The sequence below is a fragment of the Agelaius phoeniceus genome, chromosome 7 (genome assembly GCF_051311805.1).
Source record: "Agelaius phoeniceus isolate bAgePho1 chromosome 7, bAgePho1.hap1, whole genome shotgun sequence".
NCBI lineage: Eukaryota > Metazoa > Chordata > Aves > Passeriformes > Icteridae > Agelaius > Agelaius phoeniceus.
In genome coordinates this window covers 44,605,573-44,622,901 of record NC_135271.1, presented here as the reverse complement: position 1 = coordinate 44,622,901, position 17,329 = coordinate 44,605,573, and the positions used below count along the sequence as shown (strand labels likewise).

At 37.0% G+C, this 17,329-nt stretch overlaps 1 protein-coding gene across 1 annotated transcript in view; it reads left to right on the top strand.

The window, feature by feature from the left end:
- DARS1 (aspartyl-tRNA synthetase 1) overlaps positions 1 to 17,329 on the top strand; it is a 37,075-nt gene that overhangs the window by 18,684 nt on the left and 1,062 nt on the right. Inside the window, exons 5-15 of the mRNA XM_054636293.2 lie at positions 41 to 143; positions 1,432 to 1,512; positions 1,983 to 2,042; positions 9,839 to 9,950; positions 11,705 to 11,839; positions 12,656 to 12,803; positions 13,722 to 13,868; positions 14,866 to 14,908; positions 15,555 to 15,635; positions 16,123 to 16,234; positions 16,616 to 16,687. Coding sequence (XP_054492268.1) covers positions 41 to 143; positions 1,432 to 1,512; positions 1,983 to 2,042; positions 9,839 to 9,950; positions 11,705 to 11,839; positions 12,656 to 12,803; positions 13,722 to 13,868; positions 14,866 to 14,908; positions 15,555 to 15,635; positions 16,123 to 16,234; positions 16,616 to 16,687 — 1,094 coding nt within the window. The remainder of the gene's footprint in view (positions 1 to 40; positions 144 to 1,431; positions 1,513 to 1,982; positions 2,043 to 9,838; positions 9,951 to 11,704; positions 11,840 to 12,655; positions 12,804 to 13,721; positions 13,869 to 14,865; positions 14,909 to 15,554; positions 15,636 to 16,122; positions 16,235 to 16,615; positions 16,688 to 17,329) is intronic.

The window sequence follows — 17,329 nt, the reverse complement described above, 5'->3', positions numbered from 1 at the left end:
GTGGAACTCACTGAGCCTCCTGTCCTCTCTTCATTGCCAGCATCACCAAAGAGAGCATTGTGGACATCCAAGGCGTTGTGAGGAAAGCGTATCAGAAGGTCGGAGGTTGTACTCAGCAGGACGTTGAGCTTCACGTTCAAAGGGTAAATTTTTGAGCAAATGGAGCACTGGTTAATTGTTTGATAGATTATCTGTTGAGACTGTCTGCCTGCCTACATACATAAACCTTGTCAGTAAGGAATCCCATGTCAGAGAAATACATTGCTTTAAACTACAAATTTCAGTGCTTTATATGTAAAAATGAAACACCTCTGGTTTTAAGATACTTGGAGTTTATATTTCCCTGTTTTTATCTGCCATTTGAATTACAGTATTAAGTAAAATAAAGTATCTCTCTAGAACATTTTGGCTAGAAATTTGATTCAGTTAAGAATCAAAAGCTAGAAATCGATCTAGTTTTTGATTCTTAACTGCAGTAGATTCTGGAATAAAAAGTCTGCTTCTTTTTAAGTGCAAGTCAGGAGTTTCTTCTTTATCAGAGTTACAATCTTCCCCTCAGTACAATGGACTGCAATACATAATTCTCACAGAAATAAACTCTCAGTGGCTTAACAGTATGGAAACTTTTGAAATCTAAAGTTCCTGGAGCTTGTGCTGTAGGGCTGGAGGAAGTGTAACTTTATAATTTGTTTAAATAGAAAGCATATTTAAACCTTTATGTAATATCCTTTTCTTCTAAAGGTTTTTAACCAAACTGTATGCCTACAATACAGCTGAAACCCAGTCGCCCCAGGACTGGAGCACAATGGCTATTATAGCAGTGAGGTAAATCTTAGCTAACAGCACTGGGGAAAATCTGCAGATTTTGAAGAAACATGTTTTAATATTTGTGCAGATTATTCCATGCTTGATTTTTCTGAAAGAACATCAAATTCACTGCTCCTCTAGGAGCAATACTAGACCATAAAGCACAGCAAGGTGGTTTTCAATCTCTGATTGTATTTTAGTTATCTCATAAATTTTTGTATCTGAAATAGCTCTTTCAGCCGTATTCAGATGATAAGTAAATGATACATTAACAAGGAGAAGAACGGGATGATCTTGCTGGAATCAGAAACTAAAACTCAGGGAAATCTGGTACATTCAGAGCTGGCATTCATGCCAAAAGGCTTCTCCCTCAGGCTGTATGAACTTGCTCAATTTGATGCTTCCCAGAAGGAAAAAAGATACTTCAAATCTAAGGGAAAGCAAGAACTAAGCACTTCAGTATTGACATGCACAATGTATCTCAAGTACTGGAATAAAATCACAGCCTTAGAGCCAGTAGCCTATGCAAACACTGTTTCAAGTCTCTGCTAGATATATCCTTTTGTAAATCACACCTCCATTTGAGCAGAGCCTCATGCTATTTCTGTTCTCTCTCAATTTCAGATCTATGTGATCAGTTCAGCTGAACCCCGGCTGCCCTTACAGCTGGATGATGCTGTTCGACCAGAAGTGGAAGGAGAGGAGGTGAAAACTTTGCATCCTCAAATGCTTTTTATTGTCTTTGTAGCTGAACAAAAGCACGAAACCCAAGCAACTTCCTTAATGCGGTGATTCTGGGGGTTTGATAGGTTTGCATTTTACTTCCTTTGTGCCATCCAGAACTGTGTTCAACATCTCTATAGCTTTGATGTCTGCTGAACTGCAGTAGAAGGTCAAAACCAGAGGCTTCCCATCTTGTGTGTGTGTCTGATGCATCCTCATAGTTGGTTCTGCCTGTGACCTCTGGGAGAAGTTACACCTTGAACTTTTCTGTGCTGCCAGTTTGCGCTGTGTTCTTTCTAGAATGATCTAGGTGTTCAGCTGAACGTAGAAATAATCCTTTGCTTTTAGCCAGAGGGTGTTTTTCTCCATTGATTTTGGTTTTTTGAAGTTTTGGTTTTGTTTATTTTTTGGATGTGTGTGTATTCACTATGTGCTTTTGTGTGACTGTTTAGGATGGAAGAGCTACTGTAAACCAAGATACAAGACTGGACAACAGAATCATTGATCTAAGGGTAAGGAACATGCAGTGCTGCAGGCTTGCCTGCAAGTGTTTATTCTTCATCTTTCTAATCCACAAAGCAGTAAAAGTCCTGGATTTGATGGAATTGTATTGTTGGCCGAAGAAAAACAAACAATGTGTTTTTGTGGTTTTGTGTGGTATTGTAAAAGCACAGGATTTTTGAATCCTAAATGTTCACCTTTACTGACATTAATTAAAGAGCATATATTGTAGTTCAAAGGCAAACACTGATGATTTGACATGTGGCTGTGTACATCTGGGCTGTTTAGCTGCAAAAATCAAAGATGACTGAATAGGGACAATTTAGAGACAACATTTTTTCTCAGATGTAGTTTTTGTTATCCAAAACTTGTAAAGAGCTTGGTTTTGAGGTATAAGATGGAAGTTCTGAGTTTTAACAGGCAGTTGAGGTGCTGTAATGTGTGCCTTGCCAGAGAAATTGTACCAGGCCATGATACCAATCTCATTCTCTTTGTTGTTTCCACATTCATGTATTTTCCTTTTTTTTTCCTGAAACACCTTTCTTTATCCAGGTCATGAAGACCCAACCTGTGAATTCACAGACCTCCCATATATTTACCATTTCTAATCAGCAGCAAAATACTCTCTACTAAATTATTTACAGAACTTAATTCTTTTTTTATTAAACAGCAGCTAACACTTAAGTGTGTAACTAACTTAAACATTGCTGACTTGAGGCATCTTGGCCTTTTCCTAGGCTTTTTAGCCATTTTAGGCTCTCCACAATAACATTTTAATCAACATTGAATGAAGACTATACTTAGCTGATTTTTTTTTGATACCTAGTACTGCCTTCAGAGTTCTTCATAATGGCATTTTCTTAGTAAATCGATCTTTGCACCTGAGTAATGAAACAAAAAAGTCATTTACTGGAAAATTTGGAAAAGTTCTGGCACTGAGAGACTTACAGCTTTTCAACAGCTGATGTCCTTATTTCAGCAACTAAAACTACTTGTGTCAATTGTTTTACTTTACAATTGTATCAAAGTTAATTGCCTTTCACTTGACCTTATGGACCATACTGAGTAACTTCAGTCTGTGGTTACTTTTCAGGGTACTTAGTATCTCATCATATTGGTCTCTTAATCTGTCTTAAATTAAGCCTTTAATGAAAAGAATTCTATACTAATGATTGAAAGTGAAAATCATTTGAAGGATCATCAGCTTATGGTAGTGCTATGACAGTGTACTGAATTGAAGGGGAGAAATCTGGGATGCTTGAACTGCAGGCTTTACTTGAACATCTGGTGATGAATAAAAATAACCAACAGCACTCCAGAGAAACCTAAGAAAATCCATTATATTGAAGAAACAACTGTATCATAAACTGAAAGAAGTCATGAGGCCCAAAGAGAACAGAGAGATTATACAAAGGGAAATAGCATTTAAAAATGCTGGGTGAAAATGGCTTGGAGGTAACCTTGACTGTAATGCAGTTGAGGGCATCTGCAGAGCAAAGCCTAAGAAGGTAAATAGTAATGGAAAAAGAAGGAAGACTCATGCCAGAATGAACACAAGAGATGGAAGGGAAAGGGCTGGACTAAAGTTCTGCCCCTGTAGACATCCAGTAGTTCAGCATGACCATCCCAATACTTGTGAAATATCTTTGTCAGTACAGCAGTAGGGCATTAGTTGTCAGTATTCTGCCTGGAGCGTGCAACTGCTGACATAAGTGGATGTTGCTGTAACCTCTTCTGTGTCCCAACCACTGTTGGGACACCTTTTCTTCAGCAATGTCTGGCACCTTGTTTTGAGCTCTGAACCTTAACTCTGTGTTAAGAAGCTGTTTTTCTCCTTAGCTTCAGCAGCTGCTGCAGTGTGGTGCTAAGCACCTGTTTCATGCTGAACAGCAATTCAGGTTAGCTTTTCACAGAATTGATGGCAGGATGGAATGCCAGATCTCAGTACTGCAGTGTCTGTGTCTCATCCTCTGCATACACCTGTGGCTGGGTGTGATCTGGCCACAGCTTGCCCATGATTAGGCTTGGGTATCTGTCTTGGCCTTCCTCCTGTGCACAGGAAAAGTTTCTGTCTCAGACTGTGTCACATTTCTGTGTCTCTTTTCTGTTGTACCTTTCATTATGTGTTTCAGAACAAAAGCAGATTCTAAATATGATATTTTAATCTGTTTTTTAAAGAGAGTGCTGAATAAGCAGAAAAGATATTTAATGAAGAAAGGGGAAATTTCAGTGAGAACATGTGCATTTTTATATATTTATATATATATATGTGCATCCTAAGCACTGTGTGTAATGGAATCACAAGAGTAGGAATACAAAGAAAACCAGAAAGTAGTAATTGATTTTCAGTGATTTGGTTCCATAGATTGGAGCTACTGGATTACAAATGGGGCTTCAAAGAGCCTTTAGTGTTTCAAATGCATTGCATAAGTAGGCATGTCCTAAGGAGGATTGCAAACATGATGTGTTATCTGAAACTATTGTTCCCACAGCTGTTCCTTCTAGGAAAACCATATCATGGGCAACTGGGAAAAATTTTAACAGAATAGTTCTAATGGAGATGCTGTGATGTCTGTTCCCACAAGTGTGGGAAGAAGTCCAGCCACAGCTAAATGTATCATCTTGTTCTGGTTTCCTCAGTGCCCCAGTTTTTTAAGGAAGACAGAAGTCACTGGACATCAAAAATAGGGACGCTGTTATTTTGAGAAAGATTTACCAAACTAAATGCATAGATCTTGGTTAGACTCAGACTAAAAAAAGTTGTTTGTATGCAGCTAAAATAATTTTGTCCATTTAAACACAGTATTTAAAGCAGTTAAGTAATTAGCTAATTTTAAATAGTGATTAACAAAGGAGTTAACTGGATAGGGCCAAGTCATCATGAAGTGGAGCTGGGAAACTCAGTTATTACATGAATGAAAAAACCTGGATTTCTGAAAATAGCATCACTCCATCCAGCCATAATGTATACCAAGGAAGATTTGATTATCATGCAATACAAGGAGTGTAATTAATAATAAGGAAATTACATTAATGGAGAGGAAAGATGCAAAGTATGTTGCAAAGATTGCAAGACTTCCACTCACATGTACATGTGGAAATAGACCGAGTATTGCAGTGAATCATTACCAATCTTGCATTTTGTTTGCTGACAAAGATCTCTCAAAAGTGTTTCATAGTTCAGTTTTTTTAAGATTGGGGGTGGGAAGTACTTAAATGACAAGATGCCAAGCTACTACTGTAGTTGTTACTGTGAGGTGTGGAGAGAAAATTGTGATTATTTAGGGCTAAGGGGCTTTGAAAATAATTTCCAAAGAATGGTTACTGAAGAAGAATGAACCTATTCCTGGTGGGTTAACTCATAAAATACAGATCACACCCTTGGAGCAGAAAAGTTGGGGTTTTAGAGACAAGAGAGCTGGTAAGAAGAAAAGTCCATATATGGACTAGATTTTCTTTCACATAACCATGGGTGACTGTGAGGAAACTACTGTTGACCCAACTATCTATTTTTCACAATGGCTTAATGAAAGTCAAACCACTTGATCATAGGGATGTTTGATTTACCATTCACTTACCACAAGAGTTAAAAAGCACAAAGTAGAGAGAGCACTGACTGTGTTTTTAAACCTTTACTTTTCTGCTGTTCTTAAGTTTCACTGAAGTATTCAGGGATGTGTAGACTTCCTGTGTCTGTATAAAGACCTGCAGAAGCTGTATTTCATGAAGTTCTGTGGTACATGAAAAGTAATGAAGAATAGACCAGTGAAACACTGGTTCTTGTAGTTTGCTTCTTAAAAATACCAATTCAGGTCCTCCAGTTTTACATCATTTAAAAACAAATAATGAAGAAAAGACCAGTGAAAGAAATACTAATTCTTGGATTTTACTTCTCAGTTTGTGTGTGAAAAAGTCTGTAGAAAGAAACAATTCAGATTCACCCAGGTTTATGGTGGACCTTACTGATGTCCTTGCTCTGGTTTATTTTTTGTGTTCAGCAGGACTTTTATCTCAACAGTGTCTGTCCAAATGTGACTTGAATGATAAGCCTTTTTGCAGTCCTCTTGCTACAATTGTGTCTGCTATTGCCCAGCTCATTGAGACCAAAGCAAAGCCTTTTTAGGGTCAATATTACCCTGTTTATATTGCTCAGGGTAAAGCATTAACATTAAACTGTGTCTTTAGTAGTTTGTGGATGTCAGACTGTGTTATGTGATAATCCAGCTCTACACTGATCTTAATGCACTTTCTTTCCAAATGCTTGATTACTTCAAGCTTGATTTCATTGTGTTGGATTCAGTTTCCTCATTGCAAAAACTGTTTTTCCAGTTTTTCCTGACTGAATCCAAGCTGTAATGAAAAATGAAATGTACATTTTCTTGTGGGCCGTGATTTGGCCCAGTCACTTAGACTGCAGAGTCCATGCTCATATATTCTTGTACTATAAGTAATACTGAAGTTTGAATAAAAGTTGACTTCAGTCACCTTGGGGTTAAAAAAAAAGTTATTTTCGATAAGTTCTGTTTCCTAGCAAAACCTTCACTTGTCCTAGATATAGTGGAGGAATTGCAAAATTAGTTACATTATTTAAAATAATGTATATTACTTAAAAGAATATAGATTACATTATTAGCCAACTATGCATTTATGGTTGTTCTTGGTGGAAGATAGGTAGCTACAGCAGGCAAACAGAAAAGCAAAAATGAGGGGAGAGCAGAACAAATTCTGCTGATGAGAAGGTAAAAAAGTTCACAACTTTTCATGTCTGTGTGTCGGTCTCACCTCTCTGAGATATGATCGTGGTAGTGTGAACTGCCCTCAGTTCCACTGAAAAACATTTGGCAGCACACATGCCTGTTGTTCTGACACTGCAAGTTATGCCAAAGGAAAAGTGATAAATGTTTTTATAAGCTTGTAGTGCTCAGTTTTATCATTAATGTCTTCTTTCATGGCATCTGAATAATAAACACACAGGTGAAATTAAAGCGAGGTTATAACTGAAACTCATACTTCAGCATTGTTCCCTGAACTTTTCTTCTGCTGTCTGTAACAAAGGTGATTTTTGACAATAATGAGTTTTTCTGTAAAATTAACTTTGCAGACCAAGTTAAAACATTAACACTGTTAACTGCAACAGCATTTAATTATCATAAATTTATTTCTGTTTTGGATTAATTCTTGAAGCAATATTGACTATCTTTGCCATAGTCTTAGATAAGCTAGTTTCTCAGTACGTACATGGAAAGGTTCCTATTGGAGTAAACACTACACAAGAAGAATGCCATGGCAAAATCTTATTTTAATGCAAAGGTAGAAATCGATTAATTTTGACAGCTGTCTGTCCTCAGTTTGCTGTATTGTACCTAAGTGTGGAAGCTCAAATTGTCACTGTGTTACTTTCCATTGTACAAACATTGCTATATACACCAGCATCTCTGTTACTGAATTATTTTCTTCAAATGAATTTGTTCTCTTTGTGTTCTGAACATCACACCAGTGCAAAGAATGTTATTAAGTCGGAAAAGTTTTTCTTCATAGTGGCACATAAAACTTCTGAGGTCATTGATTTGACTCCACTGCAAATTGTCAGATGGAGTTCTTTAGGAGTTATCTCACATGTCTTGTGGGTCTGTTTAATTCTTGCAAGGAGGCTGCAGTATCACAAATTCTTAAGAGTTATCCATGTTGGCAGTCTCTGAATGAACGGACACTGAAACTCAGCCACCTTAGGTGAAAGAAGAGTGGTCTTGTCAGATCTAATTTGAGGTATGGAGAATTGCTGCTTGTTCTTGGTCTGCAGTTAAATAAAAGCTTCAGTGTCTAGTTCTGTGAATTTGGCTGCTTTCATAAATGCTATTTCTAAGCCTAACTTACTATTACAGATGGCTTAGGAAGACAGAATCCTTGTCCTGCATCCTTACAAAGAACAGGAGGAGTTACTGCCTGACCAACCTTTGTTACTGGAGAGCTGTGTTGGGTATTGGCTGTTGGTGTGTCTGTGCACAGTTTTAGGTCAAACCGTGTAATTGCTTTCAGACTGGGTTTAGCAACCAGTTTTCTTTTTTTCCTGGGGCTGTTTGACTTACTACTGCATTCCCACCTGCTCTGGCATGAAACTGCTGTTGGTTCACACCAAGGGTAGAAGAGGCGTTGTTTTTATGCTGCTTTATGTTAATGTTACACATCTTCTCTCTTAGCAATTTTAGATGTGTCTAGTTTATCAAAAACTTTATTGGGGAACTCAAATGTGACTTAAAGTTGTCAGCTCTTTCACCTTTCAAGTAGGAGATAGTTAAGAAGAAAAAAGCCCTTTGAATCATCCTGGTACTTGGATATAACAATGCCAAATTATGCCCATAACTCAGGCAGAATCTTACCATATGTCTCATTCTGGGAGACCAATGTGAAAAAGGTGAAAAACTTCTAGGGTACTTTTGTAACTGCTGCTCAAAACCTCATTTCCTTCATTTGGAAAATTTGAGTAGTGGCTGTGGTCTATCAGACGTGTGGTTTATCAGACAGTGAGAACTGCTATTATTTACTAGTCTCAACCACTTACCCACATGAACTATTTCATTGGTCAGCTAAAACAGCAAATAACTGCAAACAGCTCCAGAGCTGCATTATTACTGCAGCTTTCTCTTTGGGTTTCTTGGTAAAGGGATGTCTTTATCTTGCAGAGATAAAGATGGCTGTAGCTTTATTTCAGCGTTTCTACTGACTGTCTGTCTAAATTTGGCTGCTTATATAGTTTGTTTTGGTTGGGGGTTTTTTGTTTTGTGGTTTGCTAGAGGAGTCATGTGAAAAAGCCCACAAGGCCTTTCTTACCCTGACTGAGGAGCTGGGTGCTGTTCAGAAAGAGAAGTAAACAGTGTTGTGACGCAGGTTGTCGTAAAGAACCGTTCTCTTGCTCGTTTGCAGGAACTTGTTGGTGTTTTTGTACCCTTTTAGGTTGTTCAGTGTCACGTTTGAGATGCTGAAAGCACTAAATCAGATATGGTTTCAGTGCTGACACCTTGCAGTCTTTGCAACAGTCACTAAGGTGGTTGTTTTATTCTTTATGCCAAAAGTGTTCCAGGAATGTTTAGTGCAGGTATTTGCTAACCCAGATGAGGAGCTCAATTGTTTCACATGCATAAACAAAAAAAAAATTATCAATTCAGTTAAATCTGCTTCTGTTTTCAGCTAAATTTACTTTTAAAGTAAGGTGAAAAAAAGACAGAAGAACTGGAGTTCATATCAACAGGTGTTATCTGGGCTGCTTAAATGTTGGAAGTGTAGACCTTGGCTTTTGGATGTTTTTGTGTCAGTGTTGTACATGCCTAAGATGTGGCTGTGTTTTTACATGAAAAGCATTGTATTTGGTAGCCTTTAACAGACAGACATTTCTACCTTATGTAAGTTATTAATGGCTTTGCTTTTGTCATCTCCTGTGTTCTGCAGCTGTTCTAGTTCTGTGTGCTGAAAGCTTTTTAATATATTTAGTACTTTTATTCAATTTCTTACTGTAAAAACCTTTATTTGCAGAAGCACTTCTCATAAATCAGGGGTTTTTTTTAAATGTAGAATTGACCGTAGTGCCTCATTTATAACTGAATATGCTATAAATTGAAATTAATTTCTCTGACTTCCTTTCCTGTTTCCTTCTGTGTAACAGACAATTATGGATTCACACTTCTCACTGTTTAGGCAGATACAATAATCAGGTATTCCTGAGGGAAGGAATTCATCCTTCCAGCTGTCCAGAAGAAGTAATAGAGTCAGGAAAAACTAACATAGGATTCATTATTTTATCTTCTTCTTGTAGACCTCCACTAGTCAGGCAATCTTCTGCCTTCAGTCTGGTATTTGTCAGCTTTTCCGAGAAACTCTTATTCGCAAGGGATTTGTGGAAATTCAGACTCCCAAAATCATTTCAGGTATTGTATATGTGATCCAGCAGCTACAGGTGTGCTTCTTTTGTAGTTCCTCAGTGTACCTATCTGACAAAAATATAGTACTTTTTATTTAAAAAACATAAATTTTCTTTCTAGCCTAGATGCAACATAGCAAACTTCTAGCAGGTGTCAGAGTTGGTCTTTACTTTCCTCCTGACTTAAGCTATTAAAAGAATGACAAGAAAAATTATATATATACACCTGATTGATGTAGTTTGCAATGCATATGAATGTTTTGTTCTGATCATATGCATTATTCTTCAGATCAGTGTTCTCAATGTTGAGCACTGCCTGTTCCATTCTCAGTATTAAAAAAACCCAGTCTAATTTAGATTAAGAGCATATTCCATCATGAAGATGTTGAACAAACGTGGTATAAAATATGATGCCATTATATGGCACAATTTGTCACTTCTTTAGCAATTAGAATGTGGCAGAATAGAATATGGCAGACCTTTTTCTTTTTGGAAATGTGGAATAACAGCTTCAGCCTTAAAGTCTGAAATGTAGATACTACTTCTAGTTCTTTTGATTTGCTCTATTATTTTCAGAAGTCCAATGGCTTGATTTACTGATGGAGGTTTTCCTTCCATCTTATTGGTGCTCTTTGAGGTTTTGTTGATGCCACTAAGATACATGGCATGGAAAATCAGAGCAGAACATTTGTGTTACTGTGTTACTGTATGTACATTGATAAAGTGCACGTCTTGCTTACAGAATTTTATACTTCTGTATTTATATTTTGGAAGACATCTCTTGATTGAGATAAAAAGTGAGCTTTTTAACAAAATGCATGTAAGCAGCTGTTCTTTCAACATGAAAAGTGCCATTGAACTAGAAGATTGCATGACTTTTTCTTATAGAGATAGTATTATAGTATGAAGTGCTAAAAGACTTCCAGGTAGTTTTGTAGGGCCTTTGAGGAAGTGTGCAGTGTGCCATTGGAAGCAAGCAAGCATCCCATTGTTTGGATGAGACCATATTTTGTAAAATTAACTAAGTCAAGTTAATGCAATCCTTACTAAATTTCCAATTTAAACATCATAACTGTTTTAAGATTTGAGGTTTTTAAAAGTTACCTGTGTTAGGCCACTGCACCTCTAATGTCACACACTGGGAATTGGCAAGGTGAAGTGATGCAGTTTTGGTAGGCGCTTTGCAGTAAGGGAAATGCATGTGATCCTTGTTCCTATAGCTATCTATGAAAATTGCCTCAAACTGAGAAAAAGCTTTATAGCTTTGGCTCATGCCCTCTGGTAAATCTGGGATTGGCTGTGAGAGGTATTTGTGCCTTCAGTTACAGAGGATGGTCCTGGCAAAACAGGATATGCACTCGGGCCTCAGGCTCTGCACTGAACCCCTGGCAGCCTGAGCCACTGTCAGAGATTGGTTTCCACAGAAATGTGGGGGTGAAGGTAGATGTGTTAGTACAGATATGTGTTCTCTGCTGTTCTCACTCTAAGGTGAAGGTCAGCTGAAACAGGAACATTTAAACAGCTAAATTTGCAGAAATTCAAGGCAAGGTATGACAATCCTCAGCTGCAAAATTTACCTTGGCATGAATGGATGGATGCAAATATATCTTTTTCCTCTAGTATGTTTTGAAGAAAAATCTCTTTCTGATCTTTAAAAGACCAATAATCTATCATTCTACCTAACTGATTTTTTTACATTTTTATTATAATAACTGCTTCATTTTATTACAATAATTCCTTATAAAAGCACTTGCTTTCTAGCTGCCAGTGAAGGAGGAGCCAATGTATTTACTGTATCCTACTTCAAAACCAGTGCCTACCTGGCTCAGTCCCCACAGCTGTATAAGCAGATGTGTATATGTGCTGACTTTGAAAAGGTGTTCTGCGTTGGGCCAGGTAAGAAAAGCTTGGTTTTATGCAACGTGTGAAGTGTGCCCTGGTTTTAGCACCTGTGGTACAAGTAAGATAACACACACACACTAAAGCTTTGAATAGTTTCACTTGCTGTAGTTTCACTTGCCAAACCAAATTTCAGTTGAGGCAACTGATGACAGTAAAGTTGGCACAGAAGTTGCTGTACATGTGCCGAACAACATTACTGAGAACAAGCTTACTTTTAATTGTCAGTAAATACTAAAAAAGGAATGATTTCCAGTCCTGTGCTCTGTTTATTAAATGCTGATAGGACATGGCTTCTTTAAGTGGTAATAAAATAGTTTTCTTCGAAGACCTCAAGTGGTTTAAAGATACCTAACCTCTAAATGCTGAAAGCAATTCAATAACAATGTATAAAACAAAACAAAAGAAAAAATTCCAGGTAATTCAGAAGGTCAAATTTCTTGTTAATCGCTAACAGATGAGTCACGCTTTGTGGGAAGATGTGTTTATATTAGACTCGTACCTATCCCAGAAGACACGCACTCTACAAGTCCATTTCCTCTGAAAAAGGCAGTTTTCAAATCTGAAAGTTCTTGTGTACTTAAAAGCTTGTCTGTTTTTTCCACTCAAGTTTGTCCATCTAAGCAGAGATACTGCCTTTTTGTGGGTTGTGTCTGTCTGTACCACAGCTGCAGCAATGCTGTCACTGGTACAAATGATGCTCTGAGGTTGTTAGTTATATTTGTGTCTTTCTAATCCAAATAATGATTGTTATTTTTCCAACTGAAATGATAATTTCAGGTCAGTTAGAATTTCTGTTGTTTAATTTTACAGTATTTAGAGCTGAGGACTCCAATACACACAGACACCTGACTGAGTTTGTTGGTCTGGATATTGAAATGGCTTTTAATTATCACTACCATGAAGTGGTAGATGAGATTGCAGATACCTTGGTGCAGATATTCAAAGGGCTTCAGGAAAGGTAATAAAAGCATTTCCTTCTTTTAATGAGCAACTTTCTTTGTTTGACATCTTTTGCACTGTGGAATGAAGTAGACCAGCCTTTTGTCCTCAGTTTATCAGATAATCATTGGTAATCTGATTTACAACACAACTTTGAAACAGATTTTTGCTTTGCTCTTGACTACTTCTTTGTGCCTGACTTCTAAGGTTCACTGAAGCCATAGGCCAGTAAACTACTTTTAGCATCTCCTGGAGCATGCTGGCTTGCACTAAGAAACTTGCTGCCTGCTGTTGAAAGCACTTCCTAAGATAATTGATCCATCCTTAATTTAAAATGTCCTTCTTTTTTTGCCACTACTGGTAGATTGGTCTGTTTCAAAAATTATTTTAATATTTACTATATAAGAAAGTTTTCTTGAATAAAAGTGATTAGACCAGCCTGCATTTGTTCCATGATAACAGCAAGGATTGTTTCCATTATTCACAGTCTAACTCATTAAAAAGTCAGGCTAGAAGTTTAGGAAGTGGTGTCCATTTGCTTACAAATTAGACTGTTTTGCCAGCAGATATGCAAATCTTTGTCTGTCCAGAAGGAAATTTCTTGTATATATTTGAATATTACTCAAATCAAAAAAGAACCCAGGTAAATACTGCACATCTAAGGGGTGATTTCAGTGTCTTTACTGTGAAAATTTGACTGAGTCGATTATTTCCTACAAGAGGGATTAAACAGAAGTAGTAGTAAAATATTAACATTAATGAAGTAGATGCATTAACTTTGTTGAGACAATTCATTACAGAATTTCTCCTGAAGTGGTTTTAATACAGGTTTTATGTTGCAAGAGGGACCTCTTGTGGCAAAATCACAAAATCATTACTAGGTGCAAGTTCTTGACTATTTTGTATTTGGCTTCTGTTCTTGTTTCTTTATCTGTAGATTCCAAACTGAAATTCAGACAGTGAGCAAACAGTTCCCATGTGAGCCATTTAAGTTTTTGGAGCCAACTCTGAGGCTGGAATACCGTGAAGGTGTGGCCATGCTTCGGGAGGCTGGTGTGGAGATGGGTGATGAGGAGGATCTCAGGTACTTGACAGGATGTAACTGTGTCAGTCTTGGCAAAGTGGCAGTGAAGTGTCACTTTTGTACTGAGCACCTGACAGCCCTCAATAAGGAGCCACAGCTTTTAGAGGAATAAACAGCACTTCTGTGCAGATCTCTTGACAAGTAAATGAGTGGATATGAAAATAATCCTTTCTTTTAACGTAGACTATAGGTACAAACTGTGAAATCTGACAAAAAATAACTGTCAACATAAAGTGAAAGCAACTTGAACCTTCTAAGGAAGAGAAGTGTTTGTTTGTCCAGCAATTGCAGTCCTTCACGTGAATTGTCACATCTCTTTGAATAGGATTAAACAAAAAGATGCTGCTGCCTTAAGGTCTTTCTTTTAAGTAACACCTTTCCATTTCTTTTTTCCATCTCTCAGGAAAATGATTAAACAATCTTGATGAATTCCCATTGATTTACTGAGAGATGGTTTAATTAGCAGTTTATATATAAACTTTACTAAGGACATTTAATGAATTAAAACATTTCTGTTCTTCTCCATAATATATCCAGGACCATTAGGGTCCTAAAATTTGTGATTTTAAGTTAAATAACCTCTGCACCAAATAAAGTTTCCATCACACAGTTTGATGGAGGAAAATCATTTCCTCAACAAATGTGGTTCTCACTTACTGTGTCTAACACAAGATGTATGGCAATAGGAAATAGAGTACACACTTCTTTAGTAATCAGAATATGGTAACTAGGAAGAAGTTACATTTAGAGCAAGAATATTTTTAGGTGTCAGTTAATTGATGGGATTTCTAGGACCAATACCAAGTATTTAGAAACAAATAAATATACTTTATTTTGCAATTTCTGTGTGCACAACCCAGAACAGTCAGAAACAAGTGCTAGATTTTGTAAGGGTCAGGGTGCAGCAGCTCTGTAGCTGTAGTCTTTTGGGCTTTGTGAAGTATATCATCAGTACAAGTTCAAATCATTTCATTTTAATGATGATAATCTTTTTCAGCACACCTAATGAAAAGCTCCTGGGACGCCTGGTAAAGGAAAAGGTAACAATTATTTTAGAGTAAATACATTTGTCACTGAATCTGAAATCTGATACTATGGAGAGTCATAGGGTTGGTGTAAATACCTACATGTAAACAGTACCTCAGAACATGCAGAAGTTGTGAAGAGTTGGTTGTTACCATTTTTTAATTGACTGCATTCCTATTTTGGTGCTGTGTATTTTCATTTACCATCAGTTTTGTCTTTGTCATTAATAAGCTGTTTCAAACCATTTTCAATCTTTTATATTTATTTCTATCATATGTTGTACTGAGGACACCAAACAGGCTAGTATGTTCCAAAGCCACTTCTTAGGAGACTTTAAAAGAAAAGCAAAAAACAAACCAGATTCTAACAAAATCTATAGAAGATGAGACCTTTGGGGGGAGAAACCCCATATTGTGTTACAGCAAAATGTGTTACAGCAACACATTTTACTGTTCAACATTTATAAGTTTCACTAGAAATAGTATTGAAAAACTGAGAAAGAATGCACCACTTTCATTGATAACTTAGACTATATTGTGGGAAGCTCTTGGGAAATTTGTTTTAATTTTATTTCAAAGATTCATTGGTTCTGTCTTTCTCTTGTAATTTGTTTTTTATGTAGTTTTCTCTTGTATTAACTATTCTAAATTACTTATACAGTACGACACAGACTTCTACATTCTTGACAAATATCCTCTTGCTGTGAGGCCTTTTTATACAATGCCAGACCCAGCCAACCCTGTAAGTAAAATTCCTTGTTGTTCTCAGTGGGATTTTTTCTTTTTTTTAGTTTAAATTATTCCATGTAGCAATAACTTGATAATACAGATAAAGTGTATTAATATGACCACAAAATCATTGAATGGTGTGGGTTGGAAGGGACCTTAAAGATCATTTAGTTCCAGCCTTGCTGTAATTAAAATTATGATAACAAGAGCAGGTCAGGGTTACATGACTTGTCAAATGTTTTCAGTTACTCTTCACTGGTGCAAACATACCAGAAAGAAATGAGCAAAAATTGGGAGAGCTTTATGAAGAGATCTCCATGGTCAAACACTGCTGCCATCACTGAAAATTGGCAGAAATGTTCTTCCAGAGCAGCAGACACTTTAGGCAAAAATTGGTTTTTTTAACAGCTTTGGATATCAGAAAATTAAGTTATTGAGAGGTAAATATTTGCAAACTGTGGAACTGTAGGTAGGAAATAAACTCCTTTTTGTGTTTCCAGAAAACCTCTAACTCGTATGACATGTTCATGAGAGGGGAAGAGATCTTGTCTGGAGCTCAGAGAATTCATGACCCCCAGCTGCTGACAGAAAGAGCCAAGCATCATGGCATTGGTAACAAGCAATTTAAAAGAACATAAGTCCTGACCTGATTTGTGTCCTTTAGAGGAAGAATTTGGGGTAGAATTTGTTATATGAGTGGTAAAAAAAATCAGAATTCTATTAAACCATCTAATTGTGTTTAACCATCTAGAGTGGGGTATTAAGAAACTACTGAGTCTTCCAGCAACACCTTGTTGAATAGTTATTAATAAAATTATATCATAAAACTGTTACAGTCATAAATTCTAGATAGCTCTGGACAATTTACATGTTCAATGAGTAAAATCACACTTAGTTTGCAATTTTTTTGTTGTTCTTTTAGTCCTTCATTCACTTGTCTGTTTGGCTTAGGGTTCATTGAGCAGGTGAGAAACCAATTTTTTTTTTTTCTAGATTTGGAGAAAATAAAGGCTTATATTGACTCCTTTCGGTTTGGTGCACCTCCACACGCAGGTGGTGGAATAGGTGAGTATCTGGTTTTTGTTTAGCCTGAGCTTAACTTAAACTGCTCAGTCCCAAGCAGAGCTCAGTATAAAATTCTGAGTAGTGACCTTGTTAGGTTGCTATATGAGGTCACAAATAGTGACCTTTACTTAGGTCAGTATTTGTGGGGCTTTTTTCCTGGAGAATTTAAGGAGAGAAGTTCAAATTGAAAGATCATCATAAAATAAATAGGCAAAATACTGATGGCACAGTCTGGTGAGTTTAAAAAGAAGGTGATCACAAGAAAAGGGATCACTAGCCAGGCACATCACTTTCAAATTTGACCTCTGAGGAAAATTTAAGGAAGCAAGAAAATAGTGTATTATGTATGGACTTACCAAAGTCATCCTCATACCAGAAGCCACTGGTCTCTGTGTATTTGATGATCTTCATCTGTTTGAGATCATGCAACATTTGCAGGTAATCCAAAATAATTTAGGGCAGTCAGAATGACATCAAGGAAGCTGAAGTTGCATCTTTTCTTCAGAGTAGATGGTCTTCATGGCAAAGTACCCACCAAACAGGAGATGCCATGAGAATTAACGCTGGGTTCAAGCTGTTCCAGGTGGAGACCTTAACTTAGGAGCTGTGTGGAAAAACAAGTGTGCATCTGGGTTCCACCCA